The 15067-nt window shown below is 41.8% G+C and overlaps 1 protein-coding gene across 5 annotated transcripts in view; it reads right to left on the bottom strand.

Annotated features, from left to right (window-relative positions):
* Positions 1–1267: 1267 nt before the first annotated feature.
* TOM1L1 (target of myb1 like 1 membrane trafficking protein) overlaps positions 1268–15067 on the bottom strand; it is a 164877-nt gene continuing 151077 nt past the window's right edge. For all 5 annotated transcript variants that reach the window (XM_073588168.1, XM_073588167.1, XM_073588170.1 and 2 more), the window contains 2 exons: positions 12360–12430; positions 1268–3247 (listed from right to left, as the gene is read on the bottom strand). In XM_073588168.1, the coding sequence (XP_073444269.1) occupies positions 12373–12430 (58 nt within the window). In that variant the 3' untranslated portion in view covers positions 1268–3247; positions 12360–12372. The remainder of the gene's footprint in view (positions 3248–12359; positions 12431–15067) is intronic.

Here is a 15067-nt window from a genome sequence, read left to right as displayed (position 1 = left end):
CAGAAGGTGAATCTGGATCTCATGGTACTCACAGAAAGCCAAATACAGGCAGTGACTCAAGAATGGATGGCCTTCACCAAGTCCAAGACCCTGCATGCATGGTTTAAAGAATTCATGGTCAAACCAGGAGTGGACCACAGGATAGTCAGGTACTTAGTACACCCTTGTGCAGAAAGTTTCAGTCATTCTCTTGGATTTACAGGGAGTGACTGCATGGTCTACCTGATCAAAAATGGCAAAGAAGGATAATTTTTGGACCTTTTTTTCTATACTTAAAAAACCCATGAAAAGTCTGTCAAATTTCTTTTAATAACATTCTGCACTGTCAGCAGGTTTTTGTTAAGTAATCTAAGAGCAGCATGATGTAGAGATTGAGAGCCTGATTCCAGTGATGCCACACAAGGCTGTTTAATGATATTATAATAAAATCAGTGTTTTACCAGTAGGAGATTTTCATTACAGGATTGTCTTGTGCCATGTAGTGATCGTGCTCTGTGTAACCCCACACCCGCCACTGATTATCAGATTTCTGCCTATGCACAGTATACACAGAAAACTGCCAATCAGTGGTGTGGACGGGGTTATAGAGAGATCAGCATTGAGACCATTGCTAGATCTGCAGCACAGAAAGCAGTAATTGGATCAAAATGAGAATATGCAGCCCAGTAAGTGACATATCCCTGGAATTGGGGTCTCTGTCCCTACATCATGCTGCTCTCAGATTACTTTCCAAAAGCCTGGTGATAGAAGAGGGCTGCTGTTTACTACCAGTTTGCCATCTGTTTCCGGTTACCATCTTGAGGTCACTTTAGTAATGTCAGAGAGTTTTAAAGGGGCTGGATGCAGCCCTAGGAGACCTAAGAGCGTTACACATCAGGGCAATTGACAGTTTTGCAGTATTGTGAGTCACAGTGAATAGATTTTTTTGTAGAAACTACTTGAGGCGGATCTGAATTTAAAAATGTTCGAACATGTCTACATTTTTATAGTTGTATAGGGAAGTGCAGCATACCAACTTTCTTAAATTGTAGGCTAGTGAAAAAAGAGGATACCACACAGTAGGTTTTTCTGTATTGTACCCAATGACCACAATGGCATAGTCACACACATCATAGACATACATTGGGAAATGCTACTGACATATAGAGAACAAGTACTATAAGCGCATAAATCACTGAAAAATAGTATGTGAAGGAGCCCCAAAACTACCTTCAGTGCATACATCCAAATCCTAATTATTCATCTAATAAAATGAGACCAATCTATGTCAAGAAGAAAATAATTTTATTGAAATGATTCCTACAAGCAATATTAAAAATGACCACTAGATGGCACTAAAGGATTTTGTTGCTCTTCTATGCAGCGATCAGGTAAATGATCTCTGTGCTGAAAACATGTTCTCTATGGGTGAAATTCAGTGATAGGTTAAGAAATTTCCTGCGTCTCCTCAACACTTGTACATGTTGTTAATTGTAAAATACAAAATAAAACTACTGTAGTTAGGTATTTCCATCTATTACTGTCCGTGCACACGAACAAGGAAAGGTTTTAATTTAGGAAGAATGTGACTCCCTCCATTGCTGCCGCATTAGAAAATGGAAATCTATCTATCCTGTTGAGGTTAATTGCGGCAATGCTTCACTAAGTCTAAAATTAAACAGATGAGAAACAGTAAAACTTTCATTTGAAACTAATCAAATTTTCATTCGAGGACATCTGCTGAATAAAGAGAACGGATCTGAACTGTACGAGTCGCGTAACACCGTGTCCATTTGATAAAAAAGAAAAAAATCCAATAAATTCTCCCATTTCGCTCCTCGTATAACTAGTGGGGATGTGATAATGCACAATTTAATATGAAACTGAAAAATTGGCCTGATGCCTTTGATAGTCATTGCCTTTTATGTTGCTATAATGAATGGAATTATTATATATCTTTATACTGTTTTTTAAGCATACACCCAAAGCCCTAATTTCCTGTCCTGTGACCATAGGGTTAAATTGGTTGTCCATGATTTAAAAAAAGAACAAAAACTAAAGACTAAGGCCGGGGTCACTCGGGACTGGAGTGTGCGGCTGCATGTCTTTCTATGCAACTGAACGCTCCAGTCCGAACCGCTGGCGGCAGTGCCAGGTATTGATGCGAGAGACTCGCGTGAGTTTCTCACATTGCACTCGCAAGTCTGACTCCTGCCTAAGGACTAAAAATTGGCTTTCACTGAGCTGTCTGGTTCCCTATAAAGGGATACTCTAGCGTTTAGAAGTTATCCCCATCTGTAATATAGGGGATAACTTCCCTTTCGCTGGGGCTCCGACGTACCTCCACCGATTCTGAAGAGCCCCGTGCGAAGCGGTGGTCAGTTATGGCCACTGTTGCTCTATTTATTCTTATAGGAACATGGAAAGCCAGCTGAGTGCAGTGCTTGGCTATCTCCGGTGGTCTCACCAAGAATGAATTTAGAAGAACCGCCAACGATCGGCTACTGCTTCCATTTACACAGGCCTGTTTCTTGGGATCAGTGGGGGTTTCAATGGTCGGAACCCTAGTGAGCAGGAAGTTCTACCCTATTCAATGGATAGGGAATAACCCCCAAACTTGAGAATACCCTTTAAATTCCATAGCAGCCATATAAGTCAGTGTATAGTAGCCTCCCTCTATAGGTAGTCCATAAAATAGACCAGGTACAGTAGATTGTTGGATGGTGTTAGATCAGGAGGATCCATTCTCATCTCCCTTCCCCTATAGTGTACGTATGGTACTACTATATACCTAGTAAACAAGAAATGCATCAATCATCAAATCTGCAGTTGGATGTATTTACAACAAAATATATGGGGGAATAGTCGCAGGTGAGATGTGACCCATGCCAAACATTTTTTAAAAAAAAATTGCAATATAGTCCTAGGATTATTTGGAAATAAAAAATTCAGCATCTTGAGATTTGGGGGAAGAATTGGTTAATAATGCAGCATCAGCATGATTGAAAGTTTAAGACCATGGAATAAATGACCGTTCTGTATTAACAGCAATACATTGTGCTGCCACATGGTTGCCATGAATATTCTTGACAGTTCATGGCCTTGAGACCTATTGCAGCCTTCCTTTGCAGGTAGAGACTGAAGCTCTCCATTCGTCACGTCTTCCTTCAAGGTAATGCCACTGGCTTCTTGTCGCATCAACGGCAAGTCTGTGAAATCAATTGTTTCTCTACATCCATCGTTCCATCATCCTCGATATGAGAACGACCTGTCAGAGGGTTTTTGGATAATTAGAAATAAGAATGCCTCAGTCAGTTCACACATTTTGTCATGCTGTAAAAAAGTATGTGCACCCCTTTAAAAGGTCACATCTTAATACACATCTGTCATGACGAAAATACACAGTACTCAAAGAGCATACACAAAGAGAAGGGAACAGGAACGTTCTACAACACCCAGATCTCCCATGTGAAACGCTAAGTGCCCCTCTAAATTTACTCTTTGTGCTTACTATATCATAATAAATGCAACCAAACCCCAATAATATCTTTCCCCAATATTTAAAGTAGTTTGTGCATGTTAGGCCACGTTCAGACGTTGAGCATTTGGTCAGTATTTTACCTCAGTATATGTAAGACAAAACCAGCAGTGGATGAAAACTACAGCAGTGGTGACGTGTTTCTATTATACTTCTCCCCTGGCACATGCTGCAAACACGTTTCCTACAGCGGTGCTCCAGGTGCACCGAATGTCTGAAGAGAAAATCCAATCTGGCCTAAGATTTCACTCATTATAAGTTTATGCTTAAAACATACAACTCTGTCCTTCATTCTCTCTTCAGTCCAAGAGTTCAGCCCCCAACAACCAAGCTCAGCGCTGATGATCTGGCCAATTATTAAAAAAAAAAAAAAATTGACCATGTTTGACAGGAAATTTTATCTAAGTCCCCTAATATGATGCATTCTCTTCTTTCCTGCACTTCATCTAGCTCACTTTGTCTTTGAACCATTCAGAAGAGCTTACCAGACTCCTCACGTCTTCTCGCCCTACTACTTGCAATAGTGACCCTATTCCCTCACATCTCTTTAGTCCCTTTATTCAGCTGTCATCACTCACCTAAATAAAATATTTATCTTTTCTTTCTCATCTGGTATCTTCCTCCTCCTTCAAACATGACAGCATACACCCATTAATTTAAAAAACTGTCCATCGACCAGAACTGTGCTGCTAACTACAGACTTGTCTCTAATCTAAGGGGAGATTCTCATTTATAAAATTCTAGAACATTTGGTCCACTCCCGTCTAATCCACTATCTCTCAGATAACGCTCTTCTTGACCTTTTACAATCCAAACAACTCTTACTAAAGTCTCTAATGATCTACTAAAACCTAAATCTAAAGGTCACTACTCCCTACTAATTCTCCTGGTTCTCTGCAGCCTTCTACACTGTGGATCACCAGCTCGTATATTTTGTTTTCTCCTCTTTTCTTCTACTTACTGGCGGGGTTCCTCAGGGTTCAATTCTAGGTCCCCTCCTCTTCTCCCTATACCTTGCCCCTATCCAACACATCATGAGTAGAGTAGCATCTCTATACTGACGACACCCAATTCCAAACATCGTCTCCTGACATCACCCCTGCATTACTGCAAAATACCAGTGATTGTCTTTCTGCTGCCTCTAACATCATGTCCGCCCTCAATCTAAAATGGAATCTGTCCAAAACTGAACTCTGTTTGTTTCCTCCCTCTTGTAACCTTCCCAAAACCAATATTGCCACATCTGTGTGTGGTTCTACCATTAGGCTATGTTCCCAAGTTCGGAATTCCGGAGGAAATTTCTGCGGCAATTTCACAACTCCCTGCCGTGGGAAATACGCGAGAAATCCGCATGTGTAATTCCCGCGAAAACCTAGCGTTTTGCAAGCGTAATTAGCTTGCAGAATACTAGCGTTTTCCAGGCGATCTGTAGCATCGCCTGGAAAACTGATTGACAGGTTGGTTACACTTGTCAAACATAGTGTTTGACAAGTGTGACCAACTTTTTACTATTGAGGCTGCCTATGCGGCATCAGTAGTAAAAGATATAATGTTAAAAATAATAAAAATAAAAAATCGTGATATTCTCACCTTCCGGTGTCCCCCGCAGCGTCCCCAGGCCTCCCGTTCCCAGCGATGCCTTGCGACAATGACCCCAGATGACGTAGCATCTCGCGAGACCGCTACGTCATCACAGGTTATTGTCGCAAAGCATTGCAGGGAACGGGAGTTGCTGGGAGCATCGCTGAGGCCTGGGGCCGCTGCGGGGGACACCGGAAGGTGAGAATATCACGATTTTTTATTTTAATTCTATTTTTTACAGGGATATGGTACCCAGGGCCTGGTGGAGAGTCTCCTCCAGACCATGGGTACCATCCGCACATAATCCACTTACTTTGCGCATGGTGGGCATAGCCACAGGCGGAAAGTAAGCGGAACAATGCATTACTATGTGTGCGGAATTCCCGTGATTCCGCAAGAAGAATGAGCATGCTGCGTATTTTTCCGCGATGCGATTCCGCCGTGGAAAAGTACGCAGCATTAGCACAGCTTGTGCGGAATGCTATTTAATACAATGGGTTGCTTATTTTATGTGTTTTCACAGCGTTTTTGCCGCGAAAAAGCGCATCAAATCCGCGGGAATTCTGCACGTGTGCACATATCTTTACTCCCCTGCAGCATGCCTGCTGTCTTGGGGTTATATTTGACTCAAATCTTTCCCTTGCTCCCCACATCTGATCACTCGCTCGCTCATTTCAACTACACCTCAAAAACATCTCTAGAATTAGACCTGTTCTTACCTTTGATTCTGCAAAACCTCTAACTGTAGCTCTTATTCATTTTTGTCTGGACTACTGCAAATTTCCAAGTAATCTGTCTCCTTCTTACTAAACTCTACCCTCTCCAGTCGGTCCTGAATGCGGCAACCAGGATCATATTCCTCTCCAGCCACTACACTGATGCCTCTACGCTGTGCCAGTCATTGCACCAATATAAACGTATCAGTGTCACCTACAAACTGCTCCACGGTTCAGCACCCTCCTACATCTCCTCCCTCGTCTCAGTCTACCACCCTACCAGTGCCCTCCATTCTGCTAATGACCTAATGCTAACATCCTCAATAATCCGAACCTCCCACTCATATCTCCAAATTTTTTTCCTTACTGTGCCAATTTTCAGGAATGCATTATCCAAGACAATTTAATTAATTCCCAATTTAATCTGGCTGCAGTCTTTTTAACATTAGGAAGGTGTCTTTTGGGTGCGGCTTTATATATTCTTTCACCCTGCTGGTGATAGTCTCCTTTGGATATTAAGCCATTATAGCTATTTTGCTGTAGTTTAAAGCCAGTCAGTGAAATTGCAGCTAGGGTTTATCTCTTTGCTGTTTCTGCTTTGTACTCTGCACCTATTTTCTTTTTAGGAAGTAGGTTGCATATTATAAAACAGTATGTACTTTATTTTGCATTTCATGGTTTATTTTACTCACTCTGGGATCTTTTTCAGCACACTTTGACTTTTGGAGGTAATTCACACTCTGCTCTGCCCTTCGGTTCTTTAGGAGGATTGTGAAGTTCTTAATGGCCTTTCAGGCAGCATAGGTCTGAGTTGCAATCTTCTAGTTTGTGGTTAGGTCTTTCTTAGCTAATACATGAACCGCTAGGGACTGAAGGATCAGGATCTCTAGACTTTACAGGAACCAGCAGGGTCAGTTGCCACCCTATCCGCATACCATATCCGTATACCACCCTACCCGCGCCCTCCGTTCTGCTGATGACCTGAGGTTAGTATCCTCAATAGTCAGAACCTCCCACTCCCGTCTCCAAGACTTTACACGTGCCGCGCCAATTCTTTGGAATGCACTTCCCAGGTCAATACGATTAGTCCCCAATCCCCACAATTTTAAGCGTGTCCTGAAAACGCATTTATTCAGACTGGCCTATCGCCTCAACACATTAACCTAACCTATCCCTGTGTGGCACAGCCAAAAGTCTTACCATAACCAGGTTCCCAGCATCATGTTCCCACATGCTTATGCATCCATTAGCCCTCTGTGTCTGTACTGTTACACACTTAACATTATAGCTGGTCCATACAATCAGGGCAACTGTTACCACCCACCTTTCGTGTCTACCTCTTTCCTCATAGACTGTAAGCTTGCGAGCAGGGCCCTCATTCCTCTTGGTATTTGTTATAATCTACTGTATGTGATTATTGTTATGCTGTAATGTCTATTGTCTGTACAAGTCCCCTCTGAAATGTAAAGTGCTGCGGAATATGTCGGCGCTATAAAAATAAAATTTATTATTATTATTATTATTATAGTTGCAGTTTTTTTTAGCTTTACCTATTATCCCAAGTGAGTTGCTACTCTAGCATAACAGTAAGCTTGCAAGCGTGACCCTCACTCCTCTTAGTATCTGCTGAAAATTGTGTTAGTCTGCAATGTCTTTACAGTCTGTACAAGTCCCCTCTGTAATGTAAAGTGCTGTGGAATATGTTGGCGCTATAGAAATAAAAATTATTATTGTATTGTTCCACTCTTGGTTTCGGCTTACAAATAGTGATGTAAAATACCAAATACTCAATATGTAAATGTTGTCTTGGTTTTTACCCTCAGATCCTTGTCCACACAGGAGGTATCAGTTCATGATATATCTGGTGGCTGCTTATTTTTCTCTACCTATGGCCATAAACCTTAAGTAACACAATGACGCCCACGCTCCTCAGCGTTTTGCCTATAAGTCCTGGGTTGTCCCTATCCAAAAAATAGCAGAACGATATACACAAACTATGCCAAACACAAGAAATTAAGTTACTAAAAAATATTGACACAAAGAATATACTGTACAATGAGTCACAAATAATGGATTAGTTACAGTAAACAAAATGTTTTACTGAGTAGTTATGAAAAAAAAACGCCACATGGTCCATTGTGACACACCTGATTTCTGTTCTATAGCAAAATACAATTTTGGGTGGTTTTTGTTATTTCTTTTTTTTGCCATTTATTGACACTAGTGCTTAAAATGAATCTGTCACCAGGATTTTTTCTCATAATCTGAGAGCACCATGGTACAGTATATAGAAAGAAATGTATGACTTACTGGGCTGCTTGCTGCAGCTTTGATAAAATCACTGTTTTATCGGCAGGAGATGATCAATGGAAGATTAGCAAACCTACTGCCATATAGTCCTCCATATTTACGAGCTCTGAATAATTCTGCCCCCAATACTGATTGGCATCTTTCTGCCTATGAACAGTGTACACAGAACGCTTCCAATCACTGGTGTCAATGGTGTTATACAGGGCTCAGTATTCAGAGTACTGGTAGATATGCAGCAGAAAAAACAAGATTTTATCTAAACTGAAGCAACTAGCCCAGTAAGTGAAACATCGTTTTAATCAGGGTCTCTGCCCCTACAGCATGCTGCTCTCAGATAAGGTAATACAAACTTGAAGACAGATTCAGTTTAATGAAATGGACACACTGAATTCTTCACTGAGCCATTGCTTTTGCCCCATAGTTGCCATATTTACGGTAGTTCTGCACTTCTTGCTGTGTGGCACTTATGGACTTTAATTGGGGAACAGTACAAAAATGGACTGTCAGTCCAAAAACTATGGAGACAGTTTATAGCATTAGATTTCCACAATCAAACAATGGTGGTCTATGATGGGCGTTGTGCTGGAGATAATACCAGACCACTGTCCCCAGGGTCTTGACGTTGTTTATGAACAGCAGTTTTCCGACATATTTTATAGTCACATCCTTTATTATAAGCATTAAGCGGCAAGGAAAAGACATGTTTGAAATCCATTGAGAAATAAATAAAAGCCTAGTGTGTGTGTGTTTTTTTAAGGCTAAATCTCTTGCGTGAGTCCTTCCCATTTGCTTCTATTTCAAAGTACAGTACATTGACTTCTAGGATTGCTACTTCCAATAGGTGGCACTAGAGTTCTAGTTCTCTTCCTCTCTGAAGAGACAATTTGCATAATTAGCTTATTTCCCAGAGGAGCATTGCGGCTTTAAGTCTCCTCACCTCGACATACTTAGCATATCATTCTCCGCAAGGAGAAATTATACTTCTTGGATATAAAGTACAGTATGGAACGGCTTTAAACTCTGAAGATAGTTCAGCTCCCTTCTTTTAGTCATTTGACATTTTTGAAAACCTAAAGTGTTTAAACACATTCAAAAGCCCAAATATATGAACTGCAACCCCTTTTATAATAGCATTGAATAGGAAATTTTTTCAATTACCTCCTGAGCTTTTTTTATGTCTCCCATTGCAGAAAAATGCAGTGTGAGCAAACCTTAAGGGAAAACTTAGAGGCTAAGTTTGATAATTTTTTATAGACACCATTTTATATATATACCACACACACATATATATATATATATTTTTTTTTTTTTTTCAGTTTTGCTTGTTTGAATATCTTGGAAAGCTCATGGCTTAAGATTCATTAGTCATCAAATAGATGAATGATAAATACTGACACACGGATGGAAAACACCAATGAGACCAGTTTTTCACATTCATGGTTTATACGGACATGTGAAGGTAGCAGACAGTGGGTACGGAAAGTATTCAGACCCCTTTAAATTTCTCACTCTTTGTTTCATTGCAGCCATTTAGTAAATTCAAAAACATTCATTTTTTCTCATTAATGTGCACTCTGCATCCCATCTTGACTGCGAAAAACAGAAATGTAGAAATTTTTGCAAATTTATTAAAAAAGAAAAACTGAAATATCACATGGTCATAAGTATTCAGACCCTTTGCTCAGACACTCATATTTAAGTCACATGCTGTCCATTTCCTTGTGATCCTCTTTGAGATGGCTCTGCTCCTTCATTGGAGTTCAGCTTTGTTTAATTAAACTGATAGGACTTGATATGTAAAAGGCACACACCTGTCTATATAAGACCTCACAGCTCACAGTGCATGTCATACCAAATCAGAATCATGAGGTCAAAGGAACTGGCCAAAGAACTCAGAGACAGAATTGTGACAAGGCACACATCCGGCCAAGGTTACAAAAGAATTTCTGCAGTACTCAAGGTTCCAAAGAGCACAGTGGCCTCCATAATCCTTAAATGGAAGACGTTTGGGACCACCAGAAGTCTTCCTAGACCTGGCTGTCCAGCCAAACTGAGCAATCGTGGGAGAAGAGCCTTGGTGAGACATGTAAAGAAGAGCCCCAAGATCACTGTGGCTGAGCTCCACAGATGCAGTAGGAAGATGGGAGAAAGTTCCACAAAGTCAACTATAGCTGCAGCCCTCCACCAGTCGGGGGTTTATGGCAGAGTGACCCAACGAAAGCCTCTCCTCAGTGCCAGACATATGAAAGCCCGTATATAGTTTGCTAAAAACACATGAAGGACTCATGTGGCAGCAACATGCTATGGGAGTGTTTTTCAGCTGCAGGGACAGGATGACTGGTTGCAATTGAATGAAACATGAATGCAGCCAAGTACAGAGACATCCTGGATGAAAACCTCTTCCAGAGTGCTCTGGACCTCAGACTTGGCCGAAGGTTCACCTTCCAACAAGACAATGACCCTAAGAACACAGCTAAAATAACAAAGGAGTGGCTTCAGAACAACTCTGAGACCATTCTTGACTGGCCCAGCCAGAGCCCTGACCTAAACCCAATTGAGCATCTCTGGAAAGACCTGAAAATGGCTGTCCACCAACGTTCACCATCCAACCTGACGGAACTGGAGAAGATCTGCAAGGAAGAATGGCAGAGGATCCCCAAATCCAAGTGTGAAAAACTTGTTGCATCATTCCCAAGACTCATGGCTGTACTAGGTCAAAAGGGTGCTTCTACTTAATACTGAGCAAAGTCTGAATACTAATGACCATGTGATATTTCAGTTTTTCTTTTTTAATAAATTTGCAAAAAATTAAATGGGTCTGAATACTTTTCATACCCACTGTATTTTATATGAACATGCCCAAAATTTCTTCAAAATTTAACTAATTTATGCCAAACAATGGAATTGGCCAACTTCACAGTCCATGTTTAAACACGTATGTGAAAAACTGATGGTGTACAGTCCATGTGTCCGTTTTAACCATCAGTGTAAGGTCCATGTGTCCGTTTTTACCAACAGTGCACGGTCAGTGTATTCGTTTTTACCATCAGTGTACGGTCCTTGTGTCCGTTTTTGCCATCAGTGTTTGTCCAGTATGGATAAAGACAGAATTGGATTACAAAGCTTCTCCAATACTTTGCAAAGTTAAACATGCACAGCATATGGATGGCAAACGGATACCATTGTGTTTTTCACGGACCCATAGACTTGTATTACCCCTTGTCATCTGTGCTGCTAGAAAAAAACGGACATGTCTCCTTGTGATTTTAATGGACACGTGGTCTGTATAAAAACACGGATATGCGAAGGCGGCTGTCATGGGGTTATTGCGACAGAGTGGAGCCAGTGGACCGCAGCGTCTGATTGCTCCTACTCCGGTGCTGAGAAGAAGCACTTCTCCTTCATTTTAAATGTTTATTTCTTCTGACAGAACAGGGGTTAATCGGCCATGTTGGAAATCCCTGTTTTCACAGCTGAGCTTGGTTAGCCACTCCTTTCCCCTTTATAATCTGGGCTCTGTTACAAATCCTTGTCAGAGCTAGCATTTTTCCATGGCCAACGGAGGGAGAGAAGTTCATATGTGAAGGAGAGTTGGAGGAGTTATCTTGGTTTGTATGCTTGGTAACTCCCTATCTTTCTCTATTTTAGCTTATTCCTCTACCTTCACACCCCGGTGCATTCCTCTGTTATATGTGAGTGAATATTTTGTATGCCTGGAGTTTTCTGCTAACTCTTGTTTGTGTTGCCTTGTTTGTCGAGTTGGTGTAGTACAGTGCACAGTAGTACCCCTCTTCCCTGGGTGGGGAAGAGAACAGACGGAGGGCTAACTCAGGAGATAAGGCAAGGGGGGAGGCCCCGGCATCTTCACCATCTGAAGTATCCAGGGGAGCAGGGCACGCTAGGGCGCCTCCTAGTGTTAGGGACAGGAAAGGAGCCACTGGTCCTGGGTTAGCCAACAGCTGTGTCATGACAGCGGCCTTAGGCAATATTGCCACCTGACTACACGTGAATCGTCTTCCCAGGCGCAGCGTCGCACTTGTCTATGGTTGTGTCCGGTATTGTAGCCCGACCAAATCCATTTAAATAGGATTGATCTGCAATACCAGGCACAGAGGAAGGACTAGAATGCCGCTGTTTCTTTTTTGCAATCTCATATTATTTATGTTGGTCTGAATCCGCTGAAATCCTGCCGCAAATGCAAAGGTACATTACAGAACAGAAACATAAGTTATTACCATGCAAAGAGTGCTAGCTAGAACGCTTCATTGGTTTCCATGATGCGGTGTCAATTTCTTCATAAATAGAGCTGGAAAAAAGGAAACACATTAATACTACTCTAGCCAGTAACTTAGAGACCTAAAATAATGAATAATAATAATCACCATTAAATATAAAGCTTTGTGGTTTCCCCATCCGTCAGGCTGTTACAATAATTGTCAACGCTCTCTGCTATATGTGACATTAGAAAAGCTGGTGATAATGAGCACAGTTTCCCACAGGGGTTCTCCTGTATGGGTCCATCAAATCTCACTAGTAACTTAATATAATGGGGGAAAGAGATTTGCTGAAAATTTTCACTTGCTCAGTTTGGGAAAAAAGACGCTTAAGCTGTGATCCCGTAACATGTATATAATCACACACAAAGCTAATAGAAATAACTGGCACCTAAGCTTTATTAATAACTAGATGGAGGCCCGATGCTATCGCATCGGGAGGGCGGTAATGTCACGATGGTGGCAGGCTTTGCAGCGTTGAGAATCTCTCCCCCTCCATGTGCTCACCCACCTATCCACTCTCTCTTTCCCCATGTGCTGACTTCTCCTGTCTGTGCTCTCTTCTTTGACCTGTCTACCCCATGTGCTATCCCCCTTGTCTGCTGTCTCCTTCCTGTACTTTGTTCTCCCCTCATGTGCTGTCCCGTTTGAGCTGTCTTCCCCCTGTGTGTCTCTTTCACCCCTGTGTCTGACCGTGTACAGAACATACCACAGCTCCTGGGCAGGGGAGGAAGCAAAAAAAAATACTGACATTATAGCAGGAGATCACAGAGGATACATTTTGTGAGGTAAAATATTGTTTAAAAACAGTCAGTGAAATATTTTACCTCACAAAATGAATCCTCTGTGATCCCCAGCTGTAATGTTAGTATTGTCTTTTGCTTCCTCCCCTGCCCAAGAGATGTGGTATGCTCCGTACACAGTCAGACACAATTTTTAAAATGAACTTTTGTTCGTGGGAAAACCCCTTTAATGTGACCAGCTTCCTCTGCCTGTAGACACGTCGAGCATCTGCCGCCGGGATCAGCCGAATGATTCACTGTGCCTGCGCGGGATTCGCACAGGCGCAGTGCGATGGTGTTCCGCTGGTGGTACCGTGCAAGAGGCTGCGTGAGTGAGAGTGTGTGTGTGAGTGATGAGTGTGAGTGTGTGTGAGTGTGAAAGTGAGTGTGTGAGGTGCGTACGGCGTATAGAGTGTGTGGTGCGACGGTGTTCTGCTGGTGGTACCGTGCAATAGGTTGGTACCAGCAGCAGTTTCCATATTGAGACACCCATCATTTGGGTGTCCTAATATGGTGGTCGGTGAACTTCCTCCGCTTGGAATTCTGGGATACGGTGACATCTGGACAGAACAGGAAATGAAAACATTACAAGGCAATTACATAAATAGATGTTTGTGCCCTAGAGATATGAAAGCTCCTGATGCAGGGCTGTTTGCTGGTCAAATAAATGGAATAGCTATCTTTTTCAACTTCTCATATACATATTTGAGCGCCCGGCAGAAAATTTGTGTGATTTCAATGGGGAGAGAGGAGAAAGTCACTGCTAGACCACTCTTGCAGCCACTTATCTCCCCTGAAAGCAGAAGGGCCGCTGTTGAAATTCCAATGTTACAATCCTTCTTTTCCCTGACTTAACCTGTAGTGGGAGAGTTTGGAGGCCACTACACACATCAGATATTTGGCCAATATTGGCTGGTCCAACAGATTTTAATCTGATCCATCTGGGACATTCAAAAGTCAAATAAGGGATCCCATTCTCAATATAATAAAGGGTTGTTTAAACTGAAAGCATTATGAAATGCAGTACCACAAATTATATACGATAAAAACTGATTAAGGTCTCTGACGTTGGTCGATGGAAATAGTATGATGCAAAACTTTGGGCTCCCTTGGAGATTTGTGTGCTCAGATATCTTTGACCAAAGTTTCAGACTTTAGTTAACATGTTAGGGTTGTGACTTGTTCACTATCATTGTTAGGAAAGGCCAGGTGATGTAAGTTTCCCAGAATTAGAAAAAATCCAGCCTCCACTAACCTTGCTCCCAAACACAGCAGCCAGAAGTTCTTTTCTTTTCACTCTGAAAATTAAAATGGTGGAGGACCACAAAGCAGGAGAAGGGTATAAGAAGATAGCAAAGCGTTTTCAAGTTGCCCTTTCGTCAGTTTGAAATGTAATTAAGCAATGGCAGATAACAGGAACAGTGGAGGTCTGGAAGACCAAGCAAAATTTCAGCGAGAATTGCTCATAGGCTTGCTGGCGAGGAAAATCAGAATCCCCGCTTGCCTGCAAAAGAACTTCAGAAAGATTTAGCAGACTCTGAAGTTGTGGTACATTGTTCTACTGTTCAGAGACACCTGTACAAATAGGCCTTCATAGAAGAGTCAACAAAACAAACCTCCCTTGTGTCCTCACCATAAAATTCAGTGTCATACGTATGCAGAAGAAGATCTAAAAAAGCCTGATGCACTTTGGAAACAAGTCCTGTGGGCCGATGAGGAATAGAACTCTTTGGCCACAAAGATCAAAGGTATGTGTGGAGAAAAAAAGGGCACAGAATTTCAGGAAAAGATCAATCATGCTTTGGGGTTGTGTTGCAGCCAATGGCACAAGGAACATTTCACGGGTAGAGGGAAGAACGGATTCAATGAAATTTCAATAAATTCTTG

The sequence above is a fragment of the Dendrobates tinctorius genome, unplaced genomic scaffold (genome assembly GCF_039654945.1).
Source record: "Dendrobates tinctorius isolate UK_male_01 unplaced genomic scaffold, ASM3965494v1 ptg000103l, whole genome shotgun sequence".
In the NCBI taxonomy this organism is placed as follows: Eukaryota; Metazoa; Chordata; class Amphibia; order Anura; family Dendrobatidae; genus Dendrobates; species Dendrobates tinctorius.
The sequence above is the reverse complement of the archived record's forward strand: the minus strand, read 5'-3'. Positions and strand labels throughout refer to the sequence as shown.